The sequence below is a fragment of the Dromiciops gliroides genome, chromosome 2, assembly GCF_019393635.1.
Source record: "Dromiciops gliroides isolate mDroGli1 chromosome 2, mDroGli1.pri, whole genome shotgun sequence".
In the NCBI taxonomy this organism is placed as follows: Eukaryota; Metazoa; Chordata; class Mammalia; order Microbiotheria; family Microbiotheriidae; genus Dromiciops; species Dromiciops gliroides.
The window spans coordinates 525,463,913-525,482,722 of record NC_057862.1 but is presented as its reverse complement, the minus strand read 5'-3'; the positions used below and the strand labels follow the sequence as shown (position 1 = coordinate 525,482,722).

At 35.5% G+C, this 18,810-nt stretch overlaps 1 protein-coding gene across 1 annotated transcript in view; it reads right to left on the bottom strand.

The window, feature by feature from the left end:
- Positions 1–18,096: 18,096 nt before the first annotated feature.
- LOC122739242 (basic proline-rich protein-like) overlaps positions 18,097–18,810 on the bottom strand; it is a 46,863-nt gene continuing 46,149 nt past the window's right edge. Inside the window, exon 6 of the mRNA XM_043981053.1 lies at positions 18,097–18,183. Within this exon, the coding sequence (XP_043836988.1) occupies positions 18,097–18,183 (87 nt within the window). The remainder of the gene's footprint in view (positions 18,184–18,810) is intronic.

The following is an 18,810-nucleotide window of genomic DNA, read 5'->3' as shown; positions in this document are numbered from 1 at the left end:
AGTGTCAACCTCAAACCATTTCAAGATATTGGAAGAAATCTTTATGATATTTTCAGCAAAGATTAGTGTCACCAATAATTGCTAATCCTTCTTAAATACCTTCCTTTTTTTAAGAATTTCAGTTATACTTGATTTATCTTATCATCAGTAGAGAATGAACTATTCTCTACCAGTGATTTTTCCAGATAAATTGATGCCTACTCTTGGGAACACACAAACACCTCTTACATTTAACTATCTAAGATAAAATAGTATTCCTCAATTTATTACATTCTTCCCTGCCTTCTTAAGAATTTTTTAAACCTAATATAATATTTTATCATAATTGTTATATTATTATTAATGTCATTTAAACTGGAAACTCTCTGAGGATAGGGGCCTATATCTTTTCTAAACTGTCTCCTCAGAACCTAGCAAAATACCATTACCCACAGCATGGACTTCATAAATATTCTTGAATTAATTATTAATTTATTTATAATGATGACTGTCACTACAATAAACAATTATTAAAATCATAGCATGGGGCAGCTAGGTGGCACAGTGGATAAAGCACCGGCACTGGATTCAGGAGTACCTGAATTCAAATCCAGCCTCAGACACTTGACACTTACTAGCTGTGTGACCCTGGGCAAATCACTTAATCCCCATTGACCCACAAAAAAACAAAAACAAAAACAAATTATTGCATAATACCAAGTATTGCCATATGGCGGTAAATATAAGGCCATGTAATATCTCAATGAAACACTATAGTGCTGGTAGGGGAAAAAACAGCAAAACAAAACTCAATGTTAATATGGCTACACAGAGTATCTCTAGCTAATGGGAAGCCACTAACTTCCCATATAAGTAAGATGTTTACACAAAGTTTGGCATCTTCATAACTGAATGATACAAAGATGAGTGCAGGCAATATTTCTGTACACAAATTCTAGATACCTTTTATGGGAGAAGAGATCATCTATAATGCTACCAATTTCTTCAGGAACCATTGAGGCATATAAGCCTATTTTTCAATATCCTAATATCTCTAGAATACTGAATTATTACAGCCACTTTGTATATTCACCCCACCCCAATCCCAGATTTTCCATATTATTGGTTGTAGTTACTTCTTGTTCTAGTTTCTGTCTTTTTGCTTACCTCTTAGTTCTTGGCAAGAAAAAGTCATGGCAACTGACAGATAATTGAAGCCTCTATATATTTTATGGGAGATATTTTGTAGGAGTAGGGACTTAACAGATTTATACATCATAAAGTAGATAGTATGAAACAGAAAAAAAGAAAACAAAGGAGAGACTTTATATTGTGGAGGGGGGTTGATATTTTTAATTTGGGGGGTGGGGTGGGTTGGGAAGTACATATAGAACTTGATGCATTTATGAACACACAACTTAAATATGCTACTTACATATATCTAGTCACCCAACAGAGTAAAATAAAAGTATTTTTTTTATCCTAAGTAAAGTTTGAAACTTGCAAATCCTATGTGTTGTTGCCTTGGTTACTAGGAGTGGTGAAGAAGTTCCAGCAAGGTCTTAGGCCTAATCTGGATGTCAGGCAGGCAATTAGATCCAAATGACAGAAGGAACCTATCATTTCTTTTGGGGGAGGCCAGAGCTTACTGAGAAAACCCCATATGCAATGACAGCCTTAATTATAGTAAGCAACAGAACACAGAATGAAGAGTGCTGAAGCTAGATGACTATTGGATCCTAGAGTTGTGCCTGGTCATATGATAGTCTGATTGTTGAGATAGGCAGATAAAGTAATGTTGCCTACTAAAAAGAAAGATTCAGTTCCTTTACCACAAAAATTATCTTGATTTTGGTTTCAGTTAGCCACCTTTTTATAAGCTGACCTCAACTCCCAGGTTGGTCTCCAGTTTGAACTACTTAGACTTGATATCTTCCAACTAATGGCCCATTCTCAGGATTGAGGTGTAGAGAGAAGGGTCCAGGAAAATGCAGGATGAAATCCATATGGGGGGGTGGGAAGCGGTCTTAACACTTGAGATATCAATGGAGTTTTTCCCCATCTTTTCCTCTGACAAAAAAGAACTTAAATAAAATACAAAATTGCTACAAAATCTAGAAGCAGACAGTTATCTCTCACTACTCCTGAGTGAAGCTAGTCATACCTAGTCTACAAGATAGGGAGTCACAAAATTAATGGAAAAATTGTATCCTCATCCCCTGACACAGCACAAGTGGGGACTCTAATTATGGCTTTAGAAGACAAGTGAGTAGAAAAGAACATAAGATCAAATACTGAGTAAACAAGTCCTAATCTAAAGGACACAATGTGCCTGGTTTATAGAGTTATAGTCTTAGCATTTGAAGACACCTTAAAAGTCAATTAGTTCAACCCCTACCTGAAGCAAGAATGTTCTGTACAACATTCAGCCTTCACATGAAGACCTCTATTTGTTAGGAAATCATTACTTCTCAATGCAATTCATTCTAATTAGTAAAACTTTTGATTAAGAAAGGTTTCTTTTTGGGGAAAAATGCTACTCTGAGCTTTTGGCACACTGGTACTAACCCCCCAGTGGAAATAAGCAGAAGTCTAATCCCCTTTCTTTATAAAAGTTCTTCAAATACTTGACTGTTGTCCTGTTATATCCTCCCTATTCTCTTCTCCAGTCTAAACATCTTCAGTTCCTTTAACAAATGCTACTATGACATGGTTTGAATTCCTTCACCATTCTATTTGCCCTCCTCTGGTAATTTTTCAGCTTGTAAAGTCAAGTTCTTCAATTCCAATTTTTGCCCTTGCTTATGGTCCCTACTCACATAGCCTAGTCACTTGACCAGAGAAACTGAATACGTACTTCACAGCTTGTTGTTAATGATCCGTGGACTTGCTCAGATTTAGTTTATGACTACCACCTGCTGACTACTCTCAATCTTAGATTATTGCTATCTCTATGACAAGTCAGACTATGGATTCTGGTTTAAACCAAGTCAAATTGTGGTGTATGTGCTGGATCAGTGGACAATTATCATGCAAGTTCTGTAATAAATTACATCACATTAAGAGAAAATAAACACACACAGAGAGAGACACAGAGACAAAGAGAGGCAGAGATTTACACAGATACAGAGATAGAGACATAGAAGAGAGAGAGCATGAGAGGGAGAGAGAGAAAACAGTATATGACTAGGGATTTGAGGCTTTGCCTCCTCTGGATTGTTACTTGTTTCATCACTGTTGTTATTAAATTGAATAATCTGTGTTCATAGATTGATAGCTGTATGAGTCATATTTCAGGACCATTAATATTTCTATCTCTATTTATAAGTCTAACCTGAAAAAAAACTTCAAGTGTTCAAAACTTAATGTTTTCTAAACTAGCCTCATTATCTCCCCACACAAATTTCTTCTTGACTTTATACTTTCCCTTCAGGACCTGGATCTATCCTTAAAATCACCCAGGTTTAAAATGTATAATCACCCTTGTTTTTGTTTTTAACTTTCTCTCATCATGCATGTGCAATCAGTTGCCAAGTCTCATCATTCCATCTATAAAAATATTTTTATCACATATCCCATTCTCTCCCTTTATGTTTGGGTCACAAGACAATTTTTATTTTATAGTGATGTGGTACACATTATTAGCCTAAAACTAATTTTTCTCTAGCAATTGTTGGCAAATCAGGACTACTTCCTCTGGAAATCCATTTTCTTAATTCAACTGAACCACTGGAGTTCTTGAGTTCAGTTATCTGTTTCTTCCTTATAAATTGTTCTACCGATCTGCATTTTTTTTGTTAAAATGATATCAAGTAGTTTTTATTGTTACTTCTTTATAATATCATTTGAGGTCTAGAAGTACAATTTCCCCACTTCTACTTTAAAAAAAAAACTTCTCTTGAGAGTCTAGATCTTCTGTTCCTCCAAATAAATTGTATTAGGTTTTCTAGCTTCATAACAGAATCCTTTAGTAATTGAGAAGTCGGGGGCAGGTGGGTGGTACAGTGAATAGAGCACTGGCCCTGGAGTCAGGAGGACCTGAGTTCAAATACAGCCTCAGACACTTAACACTTACTAGCTGTGTGACCCCGGGCAAGTCACTTAACCCCCAACTGCCTCACCAAAAAAAAAAAGTAATTGAGAAGCCTATTTCTTGATCTGTAAATTAATTTAGGTATTTTTTCAATCAAACACTTTATATTTGCACCCAGACAATTATGACTATGCTTTGTTAGATTGGCTCTGATGTAGCATATTTGTAGTAATTTTGAATAGGACTTCTCTGGATGTTTATTCCTCCTACTGATTTTTGTTGTTGTTGTTGTTGCTATATAGCAATGATGTAGATATATGTGGATTTATTTTATAGCCATCTACTTTGATATTATGGACTACCCTTTCCTGCATACACTCCCCCTCTGGGTTTTGAGACCCAGATCTCTCCCGGTTTTCTTCCTCACTATTCAATCTTTCCTTCTTTTTTTTTTGTTTTTTTAATGTTCTGATTTGTTTTCTTTGTGTGGGGCAATGAGGGTTAAGTGACTTTCCCAAGGTCACACAGCTAGTAAGTGTCAAGTGTCCAAACCCAGATTTGAACTGAGGTCCTCCTGAATCCAAGGCTGGTGCTTTATCCATTGTGTCACCTAGATGCCCCTCAATCATTCCTTCTTAACATTTTTGGCTATATCATGGGGGAGGGACAGGGATGAACCAAGATGGGAGAGTAGAGAAAGCAAATCAGTAGAACTTTCCCAAAATTAACCTCCAAAATCTTTAATGGCTCAAATTGTATTCTAGAGTTGTAAGAGCCTACAAAAGGGAAAAACGTGTCATTCTTCCAGTCCAAGACAAATTAGGACAGCAAGTTAGGTCTGTGACATCAGAATTGGGGGCAGACTAAAGAATATTCAGTGGCGACACCAGCTTTGGATGCAACAGGAGGAGCAGGAACTTTCAGCCTAGAGATGGTAAGGGGATCAGACAAATGGTCAGAAAGAGATTTCAGGGTGGAAGGACTGGCATGAACTGATGCTGAGTAAGATGAGCAGAACCAGGAGAACATTGTACACAGTAGCAAGAACATTGTATGTTGATCAACTGTGATAGACTTGATTCTTCTCAGCAGTGCAATGGTCCAAGGTAGATCCAAAGGATTCATGATGGAAAATGCTTTCCAAATCTAAAAAAAAAAAAAAAAAGAACTATGGAATCTAGATTCAAATTCAACCATACTATTTATGTTTTTCAATTTTTCTTTTTTGACCTTTTCCTTTTAGCTCTGATTCTTCTTTCACAGCATGATTAATGCAGAAATATTTTTAATGTGATTGTACATATATAACCTATATCAGATTGCTTGCTGTCTTGGGGAGGGGGTAGGGAGGTGAAGGAGGGAGAACATTTTGAAAATAGAAATCTTATAAAAACAAATATTGGAAACTATTTCTACATGTAACTGGAAAATAATAAAATACTTTTATGAAAAAAGACAGATTATAGGGGACCCTGAGCTGACACTGGGGGAAGTTGACACTAATTGGCAATTCTATTGTCCATACATAGTTCTGGATTATAGTACTATGGCAGAAAGGAAGAATTATGGTCAGTCATAAGGGAGTATGAGCCCTGGTTGCAGTTCCAAGGCAGAGAAAAACACTAACACTTATGATAACAGTAATCATGGACTCTGGTCACAGTTTCAGGTGACTAGTGTACTTATGGTCACTCAAAAGTCAGCAGGGATACTGGTTCAAATTTCCAGGGGCCCCAAGGAGCACTAGCTACATAGAAACAGGGACCCTTTTTGGATAAAGACAGCACAGACAAGGAAGACCACACGTCTTGCTGGATCACTATGCCTTGGAAACAATAAAAACTTTATAAACCTCCAGAACTAGTTCTGAAAACAGCATCATGAAAAGCCTAAAGCTCAGGACAATGCCTCCACACATAGTTTGAAAATAAATGAGGGAGGAAAAAACAAACCTTGGCCATAAATGCAACTATGGTGTCAGGGAAGAGCCAAACATAAAGATGAAAATATGAAAACAACTCCAAATAAAGCATCAAAGACAAGGGAGTATTGGGATTAAGCCCATTAATAATTCCTTAACAAGCTAAAGAAAGATCTATGAATGGTAGAGGAAAAATTGGGGAAAGAAAAGATTGATGCAAGGAATTATGAAAAGAGAATGAACAGTTTGGTAAAAGAAGCACATACAAAAAAAATACTGAAATAATAATACCCTTAAAAACAGAATTGCCCTAATGCTAGAAGAGTCTCCACAATTCATTGAGCAAAAGAACTCATTAAAAATAGAATAGGCTAAATGGAAAGTGAGGTAAAATTATTTAAAGAAAAATCTTTAAAAAGCAGAATTGGCAAAAATGGAAAAAAAAGAGGTACAAAAGCTCACTGAGGAAAATAATTCCTTAAAAATTAGAATTGGACAAGCAAAAGGTAATGACTCCATGTAACATCAAGAAACAATGTCAAGTCACAAAAGGGAAAAAATAGAAAAAAAATGTGATTCTTTTTTCTTGGAAAAACAACTGACCTGGAAAATAGGTTGAGGAGATATAATTTAAGAATTTTTGGGGACTACCTGACAGCCATGATAAAAAAAAGAGCCTAAGCATAATGTTTCAAGAAATTATATAGGGAAACTGCTCCCCTCTATCTTATATGCAGAGGGTCAAAGAGGAACTGAAAGAATTTATTGATATTTGACTGGAATTTGGCTATAATATTCTTGGGAATTTTTATTTTAGAATCTCTTCCAGGATTTGGTTACTGAATTCCTATAATTTCTGTTTTATTCTCTGATTCTAAGAATTACTGTATTATGAGAAATCCATCATCAAAAAAAGAGTGTAGACATCACATTTCAAGCAATCATCAAGGAAAATTACCATGATACCTTAGAGCCGTGGAATACAATAGAAATTAAAAGAATTCATGGATCACCTCCTGAAAAAGATCCCAAAATGAAGTTCCAGCAATATTATAGTGAGATTCCAGAGTCCCCAGGTCAAGTATACAACATTTCAAGAGGCCAGAAAGAAACAATTCAAATCACAGAATCATAATCAGGATCACACAAGATTTAGCAACTTCCTTGTTAAAGAAGTAAAGGGCTTGCAATATGATATTTTGGAGGGCAAAGGAGTACTATTAAAACCAAGAATCACATACCCAGAAAAATTGTATACAATCCTTCAGGTTTAAAAATGAACATTTAATGAAATAGATGACTTTCATGCACTCCTAATGAAAAGAATAGAACCAAATTAAAAAATTGACATCCAAATGCAAAACTCAAGAGAAGAATAAAAAAATAAACATAAAAACAAATCACAAAAGATTCAATATTAGTAAACTGTTTATATCACTAAGTGGAAATGATACAAATAATAATTTTATTATTAGAGCAGTTAGAAGTTTACTTAGACAGAGGGCATGAATATGAGGTTATTGTATTGGGAAAAATCTCAAAAAAAAAATGAATGTATGAGAAAAAGGACCTGAGAGAAGAGGGAAAGGAAAGGTAGAATGGGATATATATATATATTTTTTTACATAATAGATGGGTCAATGGTACAGTGGTGGAGAAACCTTTAATCCCATTCACATTAGAATTGTTTAAAAAAGGAAATATATGTATGTTTATATGTATAAATATATACTACACATACATGTACATGCATATATTTGGATGTACATTTATATAAACACATTTTTATATACAAATATATACAGATGTGTATGTGCATATATACATATAATGTATATTGCATACATGCATGCATGTGAACATAAACACAAACAGACAGTTGGGCATAGCAATCTATCTTACCCAACAGGGAAAAGGAAGGGAAGGGAATAAGAGAAAGGGGCAAGGATGACAAAAGGGAGGGAAAATGAAGGAATGAAATGATCAGAAACAAAATAGACTTTTGAGGAGTAACAAGATAAAAAGATAATGATACACAGAACAAAATAGGATGGAGGGAAATATGCAGTAATCATAACTGTAAATGTGAATGGGTTGAGTTCACTCATAAAATGGAAGCAGATAACAAAATGGATTGGAAACTAAAATCCAACAATATGTTGTTTACAAGAGACATACTTGAAACAGAGAGATACAAAGACTCAAAATAAATGGCCAGAACAGAATCTATTATGCTTCAGCATAAGTCTGGGGTAGTAATCATGATCTCAGATAAAGCAAAAGCAAAAATAGCCCTAATTAAAAAGGATAAGCAGGAAACTACAATTTGCTAAAAGACATCACAGAAGTCATATAAAAAATGTTCAGCAAATTCCTTTGATAAAGGTCTCATTTCCCAAATATCTATGTAACCAAGTTAATTTAAAAAAAATAAGAGCCATCTTCCAATTGATATGTGATCTAGGGATATGAACAGTCAATTTTCAGAACAGGAAATCAAATCTATCTATAGTCATGAAAAAAAACCCTCTATCACTATTGATTAGAGGAAGAAAATTAAAACTACTCTGAAATACTACCTCATATCTATCAGAAATACCAAATGTTAGAGGGACACTAATGTATTGTTGGCAGAGTTGTGTACTGCTCCAGACATTCTGGAGAACAATTTGGATCCATCTCCAAGTGGCTCTAAAATTGTACATGTCCTTCAACCCAGCAGGACCATTACTAGGTCTATATCCCTAAGTGATCAAAGAAAAGAGAAAAATGGACAAAAATATATAAAGCAGCTCTTTCTGTGGTGGCAAAAATTTAGAAATTATAGGATTCCCAACAATTGAGGAATGGCTACACAAGTTGAAGTATGTGATTGTGATGGAGTATCATTGTGATATAAGAAATGACAAGCAGGATGGTTTCAGAAAAATAACTGGGAAGATTTTTTGAACTGAAACAAAGTGAATTGAGAAGAACCAGGAAATCATAGTACACAATAACAGCAATATTTTCCTCATATTATTATTAAGTCTCCAGCACTTTGCATAGATATATAGTATACAGTAAATGATTAAAAAATGCTGATGTGGCTTAGTGGATTGAGTGGCACACTTGAAATCAGAAAAACCTGAATTCAAATTTTGCCTAAGACACTTACTAGCTATGCTACCCTGGGCAAGTCACTTAATCTTATTAGCCTCTATTTCCTCATCTACAACATGAGATAGAGAAGGGACTGCTAAACCTCTCCAGTGGTTTTGCCAGGAAAACTCTAAATAGGGTCATAAAGGATTTGACACAACTTAAAGGACACACACAATAAGTGTTGATTAAGTGATTGAATCTATTCATTGACTAAATCTGTTTCATTCTTCATTAAACAGAAATTTCTAAGTAAACAATCATGTAATCTGCAAATACAGATAATGTTGTCTCCTAGCTTTATGACTCTAATTTCTTTCTCTTGCCTTATTGTTATTTCTTATAGCTCTTGCTAGTATTTCTAGAACAATGTCAAAAAATAACAGAGAAAACAGGCATCATTGCTCTTCGAGTTAATGGGGAATTTTCTAATATTATTTCCTGATGTATATTAAGCTGGTTTTTGGATTTACATACTTTTAATCATAATAGAAAAATATATTATTCTAAGCCTATGCTTCAGAAATTTTTAGTCATAAATGAATATTGTATTTTATCAAAGGCTTTTTTTCTGTGTCTCTTGATATATTTTGATGTCTTTATTTTTATTATTATTAGCCACATTAATTGTTTTTCCCAATGTTGACCATTCTGGCAACACTGGTATAAATACAACTTGAAAGACATTAATGTTTTAAGAAACATTTTTGCCAAGATTTTACTTTAAATTTTGTAACTATATTCATTAATTATATTAGTCTTTATTTACCTTTATTCACTTTACACAACTCTGCTTTAGATGTTAGAATAAAATTTTATTCATAAAAGGAGTTCACTGAACTTTTTCACTTCTAAAGATTATTTTCTGTGAGTACATTAATTGTTCTTAAATAGTATGATGAAATTCTCCATTAAAGCCATCTAGTCCAATGAACCCTACTCCCCCCACCCCCACAACTACTTGTACCAATTTGTATTTCAATATCCTCTTCTGAAATTATACTCTTTAAGATCCCTGAATTGATAGTCTAGTTACTTGGATAGTTGATATCTCCATGATCTCTAAAACAAAGTTTCTTAAACTGCGGGTTGCCACTCCATATGGGGTCATGTAACTAAATGTGGGGATTACAAAACATTTGGCAACAGTAAAAGATTATGTATACCTATTTATATACCCAGGGTATTACTCAGGCAAAAAGGGGTCATGAGTGGAAAAAGTTTAAGAACCCATACTCTAGGGGGCAACTAGGTGGTGAAGTGGATAAAGTACCAGCCCTGGATTCAAGAAGACCTGATTTCAAATCTGGTCTCAGACACTTGATACTTACTAGTTGTGTGACCCTGGGCAAGTCACTTAACCCTCATTGCCCTGCAAAAAAAAAGAAGAAAAAAAAAGAACCCCTACTCTAAAAGTTCACCAACAGCAGAAAAATATCTACCCACCAGTTCTTTCTGTGCTCTATGAAGTACTTTATTCAGGTGTGGTGATTTTGAACTCATTAATGGAAGTTATATTATTCCCCTTAACATCTTTTCACTAATATTATGTTTCCATGCTCTGGCAGCATGAAGCAATGATGAGTGGCTGTATATAAGTTTGCAAATATTACAATGCCATATAGATGCTAGCTAATTATTATTATTATTAAAATTATTGACAGAATTCTAGAATTTTCTTGTATACAATCACTCAAACTGCTCAACTACATGTAGTTGACATGTACATACTACTGCTAAGCCATAATGAAGACTGAGAAATCAGAAGTTGACCAAAAGCAGAAATACAATGAAGCAATTAGATCTACCCACCTTGTTGCTCCATAGATTACTTCCTAACTGGTTAGTCTGACTGAAACTTTTCGATAACCCATTCGTTCCTTACTTGCCCATCTTCTCAAGAATAGCAAATAAGTCATCTTGACTATTATAAATATGAATTTAACTATAAAGGACATATGAAGAAATGTGGCTATCTGCCTACAGCAAATTGACAATAGAAGCACACACAGAATAATTTTGCATGTATTTATGTAGGTATACCAATTTGTGTCTAAGTCAGGAAATGGAAAAAAGTGGGTGAAGGAAATTTACATGATAACTTTGTTGTGTATTTTAAATGAATAGCAAATTATACATAGTGAATCTGTGACTTCATGTGAAATCATAGTTTTATTGTACTATATCATGGAAATGCTTGTTTTATTCCATAAATTTAAAAAGTAATAATTTTTAAAAAGTAGAACCTGAGACTTTGCAGAGGAGTATTTCTGATAACATCACTTAGTTATCAGTGTAGGAGTGGATATGCTGACAGCTGTTTCTCTAGGCTATACCTATTCCAGTCTATTGATTAATATCAGTTCCTCCTTCATTGTCTATATTCCAAAATGTCATGAATATAGTCTTCCTGTGAACATATTTGAATGAGAGATTGTCTTTACTGCTTCTGCTATACAAATTTAGATGAATGTAGCAGCTTAAGAGAGGAGATATGTGATACCAGGTGGATTATCCAGATGTTCTATTGGTGATTAGATTTAACCACTGATTTATACAAAATGTTTCTAAGTATGGATTTAGTCAAACCTGACCCCCAGGCTCCAATGAGAAGCCTCTTCTATTCTCATGACTACAGAAGAGCTTTCTGAGTCACAAAGATTATGACCTATAAATATGTCAATACATTAAGCACCTAAGATTTTGGTCTATCTGGTAAATCCCAGTAATATGACTCCTTCCACTAACAGATGACTTAATATTTCTCTACAATTTATAGTCTGAGAGAGTTTTCTGAGGTTCAGAGAGGTAACATGACATTTTGCTTTCAAATTGGTCTTCCTAAAACACAAATTCGACCATCACTATTCAATAACTCTAATGGCATCCTATGACCTGCAAGAACAAATTTAAAATGCTCTGGCCTTTAGAGATCTTCATAGCCTGATTCCTTCCTATCTGTCTAGTCTTCTTATATCTTATTTCCTTCCACTTACTCTGAGATCCAGTGTCACTGATCTCCTTGCTTTTCCTAACAAATGTCATTCCATCTTCTGACTTTGAGAATTTTCACTCGATAATCATTCCTACCTCCTAGCTTCTTTATTTCTTTCAAGGTTCAGTTAAAATCTCATCCTCTGCAAGAGGCCCTTCATAGACCTCCTTAATATTAATGATTTCTCTCTGTTATTGCTCCAATTCATCTTTTATCTTCCTTGTTTGTACATAGTTGCTTGCCTGTTAGTTTCCCAGTAGACTGCGAGCTCCTTTAAAACAGGCAATTCTTGTGCTCACTTCAGCAGCACATATACTAAAATTGGAACGAAAACAGGCAATTCTTTTTTGCCTTTCTTTGAATACTAAGCTTTTAACACAATGCCTGACACACAAGGCATTAATAGATGTTAGCTGACTAAACTGTGATAAACTTGAACACAGCTAGTTGGCAAAGACAGGGTCCTCTGGACTGGAAGACCAGCATGCCACCCATTTTGCCACATGACCTCTGGCCTATAGGCAGTCAATAAAATGACATTGGAAGTGCATATATGGCTCTCAAGTAGTCAAGTTAGGAAGCTGGTATGATTGTTTATTTGTCTTAAGTATACAACAATCAGAGGAGATAGCCATGGACCAATTAGAATGAAGAGCTCCCTAGGGTACAGTATAGAGAATTATTCTCACAAATTCTGCAATTAAAAGAAGAAAAAGTACCTCAGGCTTTTTGTAAGTGCATTACATAACATCACAGAAATTGCTTTCAGTGTCAATTAGCTTGTTCTACACATCCACTGCCCTGTGGGTAGTAATGGATAGTGAGAAGATGTATGGTAGTCTCTTCTGGAGTCCTCTCTACAACTTGGCTGTGAATTATAGCTCTGAGTCATGAATAGTCTATACTATCATCCTATGGAGAAAATCAGCCAATTTAAAAACAAAGAATTTCGAGCTATAAACAAGTTGTTTGGCAATTTTAAATGCCAATTTTTTTAAATTAAAAATATCATCTGGGGGCAGCTAGGTAGCACAGTGGAGAAAGCACCAACCCTGGATTCAGGAAGACCTGAGTTCAAATATGGCCTCAGACACTTGACACTTACTGGCTCTGTGACCCTGGGCAAGTCACTTAACCCTCATTGCCCCACAAATTAAATATATATATATATATATATATATATATATATATATATATATATATATATAATCCAAGTACTGTTTGAAGAGACTAAGAGGTAAAATTTTATCTGGAAGAAGACTTGACACTGAATCAGTCCTATTTTTGTTACCTAATGCTAGTGTCTAGAAGGAAATAAAACCACTCATTAGTTAGGAGGCTGTAGATGAAAACCAGTTTATTAGAGAGAGCAACGGACTTTGAAGAAGGAGACTTGGGACTGATTCATAGTTTTAGCTCTTATTAGTTAAAATGACAACTATCCTAATTATTCACTATCAGAGTATTAATTCTCTTATCTTTTCAAGACTGTTCTTGCTACAAACTATGGAATAAGGTTTCTGCCCATGTTTTCTTAGGCTTTGGGCACATGGATCAATCATTCAGAGTAATATAATTGAATGCATGTACCTTGACAATATGCAACTGACTTAAAATAGACCAAGTTTTTATAATCTATGAGGACTGTGAGTAGATGTTGCTTCTAGGGGTAACCATCTGAGCTAAACTCACACAAAATATGTCAGGGTAATGGGAGTGAAAGGGAGCTACACACCCAATATTGTCCTCTTGCCTATGAAGGCCATTTGCCATGCTGATTAATTCTTGCTGAGAAAAGTCACATAGCTATGTATAGGAGAGGCAGGATGGTATAGTGTCTTACTTTCCTCAGAGGGCAGAACTTGCAGAATAGGTTGAAAAGACAAAAAACCCAAATTTTGGTTCTAAATAAAAGGGGGAATCTAATAATCAGAGCAATACAAAAGTGAAATGGGTCATCTTGGGGATGAAGTAAATTCACAACCACTTGAAGTAGTCAAGAAGATAACAATGGAGGAGAGATGGTTTGGTGGTATTGTGTGTGTGTGTTTCTATGTGTGCACATGCACATGTGTTTAAGGCTGGGGAGAGGGTGACTAAAAGCTGTTCTCCAGAGTTTTAATAGCTGTCATGTGAAAGAGCAAGCAGGAAAGACTGTGGTAGAAGCAAGGCTTTATGGAGATGAGAAGACCTGGGTTCAAATCCCATCTCTTTCTTTGGTGTCTGTGTTACCTTAAGCAAGTTGCCTAACTGCTAGGGGCTTCTATTTGATAATATATTGATTAAAGCGAATACAATACTATTGCTTGTTAATTCATAAAAATATATATATTTTAAAGGGAAGTAAATAGATTTCACAATCTCAAAAGACTCTTCCAATCAATCAATATGTGAGGCACTGTGAAGAGGGCACACAAAAAAACATAAAGTCAGTCCCTGTCCTGGAGATCATGATATAATGGGAAGAAACAACATGAAAAAACATATATACAGGATATGTGAAGGATATTTGGAGGATAAAATTGAAAGTAACCCCAGAAGGAAGCCCTATGGTTCTAGGGTAAGAATTTTCCTCCTTTTCCTTAAGAGCTGAAATTCACTTGACTAGCCAGAAGCATGTTGGCCAGGGCAGTCTCATTCAGAAAGAGCGAATAATTCCACAAGGACATATCTATAGTGGTAGCAAGAACAGGAAGAGGCAGATGACAACTAGTGAGAGAAATTGTAAGTGGGGAAGAGTGGTAGAACTCCCAAATCTTAGAAAGAGTGGATACAAAGCAGTGTCAGATCTAGACATGCGAAAGAGTTCTTGGACCTACAAATGTGTATAGTTGCTATAATTTGTAAAGGGTCAATTTGTTTCAACATAAGGAGGAAAACTGAACTTTTCATTTTTATTTTATAGGTAATCTCATTAATAGTGAAATTCCTGAAAAAGGGGGGGGTTCCTAGAGGGGAGGACTGCTGGATTGTCCTGGAACCCAGGACTGCCCACTTAGGAAGCCTCAATGGCAGAGTGGCTCTATAAGTCTGGCAGGATGATATAGGACCACTTATGTTACATTTTGTTTTACTGCCTATAGCCTTGGTTACATGTCTTTTCCATAATATTTAGGTGGGTGTATGTATGTTTATGCAGATAACTTGGACATGGTCCATGCCTTGTTATAGTTCTGCTTACAAGGGAATTGAAGACATCTAAATGAGAGTTAGAAAAAAATAAAAGTCCTATGTTATAATAGGAAGCCTGAGTGAAGCCTGAGATACAGCTGTTCAGTTGTATATAACTCTAACAGTATTTGGGTTGGTTTTTTTTTTAGCAGAAACACTGAAATGGTTTCCCATTTTCCTTCTTTAGCTCATTTTGCAGATGAGGAGACTGAGGCAAGCAGGGTTAAATGACTTGCCTAAGTTCACACAGCTAAGTGTCTGAGGCCAGATTTGAACTCAGGAAGTCTTCCTGACTTCAGGTCCAGCACTCTACCACTGTGCCACCTAGCTGCCTATCAGAGCCACCGAGTATGTGACATTTACTTAATACCTTAAGGTTTATCCTAACCCTCACAACAATCCTAGACAGTAGGTACTATTATTATTATTAGCACCCCCATTTTATAGATAAAGAAACTGGGACTGGATTACACAGCTGAGAAGTGTTTGAGGTCACATTTGAACTCAGATCTTCCTGCCTCCAAGTCCATCTGTAGCTATTGCACCAAATATCTTCCCAGTCTATCTTTAATTTATGTATGGTTTGCATATGAATATAGGAAGCTATTTTTTCTCCATAAAAGTTCTCCTCTAATGCTTCTTAGTGGCATATAGATGACCATGAGTCCTAGAAGGAAAAATGTTCGCACTCTTACAGTTTGTCCCAAATTGGAAAGACTTCAAATGGAATCCCCAATACAAAGTCCGGGTTTGTACTATGTGTAGGTGAGAGAGAGATTGATTGATTGGCTTGATTGATTGGCTTGATTGATTGAAGGATCTACAAAAGGAAAAGCTCATCATCACCAAAGAGAGGTCATTCTACGTGTGATTTCATTGAAGTCTGCCTTTACCAATGCAGGTTAACACCTTCTCTGCAGCTTAAAGTCTTAGAGAGTTCCCATGGACACACTGAGAATTGCTCAGGGTCACAAAGCTAGAATGTATGTAGAGATTGCTAGATGATACAGGGGATAATACACTTGCACTGGAGTCAGGAAGATCTCAGTTCAAACCGAGCCTCAGATGCTTACTAGCTGTGTCACCTAGGTTTAACTTCTATTTACCTTAGTCTCCTTATCTATAAAATGGGGCTTCCAATAGCACCCACCTTCCAAAGTTGTGGTGATACCAAATAAGATAATAATTGTAAAATATTCCACAGAACTTGCTACATAAGAAATGCTATATAAACCTTAGCTATTATTAATGTGTTTGAGACAGGACTTGAACCCAGACCTCCATAAAGCCTATACTCAATCCACTATACCAGTTGCCTCACCCTATTCTCCATGTAATTCAAATCTATCTCTAATAATAACATGGATGATAGTTACATATAAATAAAGGGTATGGGCGCAATGCCAGACTATAATTCCACTGTCATGATGATGAAGGTTTTGTCCAAAGCAAATCTTGAATACAATCTATTAAGTCCTAGAAGAGTTGCAATCTACATTTGTGGAAGGAGCATCCATACTTGTTATTTCATCAATCTTGAATGACTGAAGTAAATATTAAAGAACACTGGACTAGAAGTCTTGACTCTGGCCCTGTTCAGCTATCTGAATTGAGTCCCAATTGCATTCTCTGTATAATGGAGATAGTAATATTGTACTTTCTATCTCACAGAAGTATTTAGAAGATCAAAAAGTTGTTTCTGAAGGCACATGATGTAAGTATGTTATGATATGAATCAATACAAATTAATGGTTTGTTCCCAATAGAAGCAAAAAATGGTAGAAATACTTGAAAATACCTTCTTTTTTCCACACAAGAACAGTAAGTTAAAAGCAATTGATATCAATATTTATGAAGAGAGCATAATATTTTGTTAGACAATGCTGCCAACAGTATTTCCCAACCTCACCCTTACTCCCTATGTAAGGATAGTTTTATTAGACAAAAAAGGTTACTTTTAGGTGGCCTACTCATAGACAAGTCAAAGGTAAGTTTTAGATAGGAAGATGCATTTGGCCCTATAGGCAGATTTCTACTAATTTCATGAATTCTCCACCAAGGATACGAGCAAACATTGATCATACATTTATTTTAGGCAACTGAAGTGTGCCAGGAGTAGATGAGGCTGAAAGAGGTGGCCCACAGAGGTGAAGAAACCTGAGAGTGACTGTCATCCACTGAATATGGTGATGAGCGATAAGGAAAGGAAAGTCTCATTTTAATTTTTCTCCTTCAATTTGGTTGCCATGCTGCAGGATATTGTGTGGGGAAACTGAACCATATGATTTCACAGTCCATATGGCTTAAAATTTATGTCTATATTCATTACCTCTTGAGGCAGCCCATTTCACTTTCGTGCAGCTCTAATTGTTCGGAAGTTTTTCCTAATATAGAAATGAAATCTGCCTCACTGTCACTTTCTCCCTCTGGGCCAGGCTACCTTCCCTCTGGACCATGCAGAATAAGTTTCATCTTTCTTCCCCATCACATTTTACAGATTGAAGACAGATATCACGTTGTTCTTCCCCAACAAGTTTCTTCTGCAGAATAAACGTCCTCAGTCCCTTCAACCAATCTTCATGGGCCTTAGTTTTGAGTCTCTTTAGCATCCTGGTTAGCCTCTGCTAGATTTGCTTCAGTTTTTGTTGGACTTCTTCAAATATGGCAAACGGAACTGAACATTTCTGCCGATAGGATATCACCTTCCACCTTCTGGATGATAGAATTCTTTGAACATCATTTCCAGCTTTAAATGCTGCCTTTTGCACTGTGAACTAATATTGATCTCCCTAACTGCTTACTAATCCACTCTATAATTTTAGCATGAATAAATCCCTACCTAAATGGCTCACAATTTCAAAAACCATCCTCTCCCCCAGGGCTGAAGATCAGGCCAACTTGCCTGCTTTCATTCCCGTGGTTTGCTAACAATCTTCGTAATTCCTTAAAGATCACAGAAAAAAGTTCAGCACAATCAAAATTATTTCAATATTCTTTGATGTCACCTGTACATGTCAAGGAAATTGAATTCCCTATGGGATGAAATGTTTTTGTTTACCATCTTCTCACTCATCTTATATTTTGGCTCCATTTTTACCCATATTAGCTCTACCCTTTCAATTATAATAACCCTTTTAATTGGTGTTTCCATATTTTCTCAGTCTTTTGCTAACATGGTCTCATCAACATGTAGGCAGGTATTCTTATTCCTTTTTTATTTTATTTTTTGTCCTTAATATATCTTGGAAACAGGGATGCAGTAGAGCCAGCTCTAACTAGGTTGAAACAATTGGTTATTAAATTTTCAATGTGGGCATTTTGTTAATTTCTAAGAAATTGTCAATCATTAAAGTCAGGGCTTGATTTATTGAATTTCATAATTGTGTATATTTAAGAATGTGTTAAAATGCAGATTAAAATTAAAAGTGTTTACAGAAAGTCTAGTGTTAAACATTTACTAACACACACCTATATTGTTCTATAAATATTGTTTAAACTAAGCAGAGTGAAGTGCTGGGATCAGGGAATTAAGTCATCACCAGATTAGAGGATAACAGCATCAACAATATT